This window comes from Suricata suricatta, chromosome 9, assembly GCF_006229205.1.
Source record: "Suricata suricatta isolate VVHF042 chromosome 9, meerkat_22Aug2017_6uvM2_HiC, whole genome shotgun sequence".
Classification (NCBI taxonomy): domain Eukaryota; kingdom Metazoa; phylum Chordata; class Mammalia; order Carnivora; family Herpestidae; genus Suricata; species Suricata suricatta.
The window spans coordinates 2,923,425-2,925,119 of NC_043708.1; the positions used below are offsets into that span (position 1 = coordinate 2,923,425).

The following is a 1,695-nucleotide window of genomic DNA, read 5'->3' on the forward strand; positions in this document are numbered from 1 at the left end:
CTCACCAGGCGCAAAAGCGCCCGCGCGCGGAGCGCAAGGCCGGCTGACGAGGCCAGGGGCCGCGCGAGTGGCAGTTTCGCTGGGCCGCCGGGCCACGCCCCCGACCCAAGCCCCGCCCCGGCCCCGCCCCGAGGTCCGCCCTCTTCCTCCCGTGTCGGCCCCGCCCCACAGGTCAGGCTTCAGCAGCGCCAATGGGGTTTTCTTTTATTCTTCAATTTGGCCGGATCGGAAACCACGTGAGGAAACTTCTGCATTGTGACCAGGGGGTCACGTGATTTGTCTCGCCTCACTCACGGCGCTGGGGAGAAGAGTTCTGCAAAGGAACGAGGTTAACTTCTTAATATACTACTTCCGCAGCCTGTCTGGTGGCAAAAACGACTGGAGCCCATTAAAGACAGTCACGGATGGGGCACCTGGGTTCCTCAGTCGGTTGAACATCCGACTTCAGCTCACGTCGTGATCTCACCGTTTGTGGGTTCGAGCCCCGCATCGGGCTCTGTGCTGACAGCTCAGAGCCTGGAGCCTGCTTCGGACTGTCTCCTTCTCTCTCTGACCACCCCCAGCTCATGCTTTGTCTCTCTCTGCCTCAAAAATAAATAAATGTTAAAAAAAAAAAAGGCACGGAGCCTGCAGAAATACGTGTTAGGTAATAAAACTCCGGGAGTGAACGGATTCACGCATGAGAAGTGTCGGAGCCTCACCCGTTGTGACGGCGGGGCTGGATCTTAACTGGGCGCTTAGAAACCATTGCGTTCTCTTACGCCCCGGTTTTCGCTCTTGAAAATTGCTAGGCAAAGCGGTTTTGGTTATTCTGTTCTGCTCTGCGATGGGAAAGCTAAAAGAAGAGGAAGGGGAAAAAAAGATCTAAAGTGAGGGGTATCGTGGGAGGTCCTGAAAGTAAGTTCTGCCTGCAGAAGTCTGAACGCACGCCTTCAGATGAGTGTCTGCAGGTCACTGGCACAGCCTCAAAGGGCTAGTTGTGCAGAAGAAACAGTTCTAAGTGGGTTAATAGTTTATCCAAAACAAATAGTTAAAGAACATGTGGGGAGGGGTAGAACAATGCCACTCGTTAGAAAAAAAGTTAGGGAGGGAGACAAACCATGAAGCTCTTAAATACTGAGAGCAAACAGTGTGGATGGCTGGTGGGAGAGAAGGGAAAGGGGGTCATGGACGCTGAGGAGGGCACTTGTTGGGATGAGCACTGGGTGTTGTATGGAAACCAACTTGACAATAAACTATATAAAATAAAATAAAAATTTTTATTTGAGAGAGAGAGAGAGAGAGAGAGAGAGAGAGAGAGAATGAGTGGGGGAGGGGCAGAGAGAGAGGGAGACACAGAATTTGAAGCAGGCTTCAGGCTCTGAGCCTGCAGCACAGAGCCCGACTCGGGGCTCGAACCCACGAACTATGAGATCATGACCTGAGCTGAAGTCAGACGCTTAACAGACTGAACCACCCAGGCGCCACAATGTTTTATTATTAAAAATAAGCATGCTAGCAATTTAACAAGCCCAGTGTATATATATGTCAAAAAGGCAGCGTTCTGAAACTATTAGTTTATGACTGTAGAGCTCTAAGGGGGCTGCGGGACTTTTCCAAGACACGTCTCTGCCGCTAATATCCTTGTATCATAGCCCCTGATGCGGTGTCGCACATCATCCATTCACTCCACGGGTGTTTGTTAGATGCCCGCTG

The 1,695-nt window shown here is 51.6% G+C and overlaps 1 protein-coding gene across 1 annotated transcript in view; it reads right to left on the bottom strand.

Moving 5' to 3' along the window:
* Positions 1-495, bottom strand: part of LOC115301026 (serine/threonine-protein phosphatase 2A 56 kDa regulatory subunit delta isoform-like) — a 21,345-nt gene extending 20,850 nt beyond the window's left edge. The window contains exon 1 of the mRNA XM_029950694.1: positions 467-495. Within this exon, the coding sequence (XP_029806554.1) occupies positions 467-490 (24 nt within the window). The 5' untranslated portion in view covers positions 491-495. The remainder of the gene's footprint in view (positions 1-466) is intronic.
* Between the last annotated feature and the right edge of the window lie 1,200 nt (positions 496-1,695).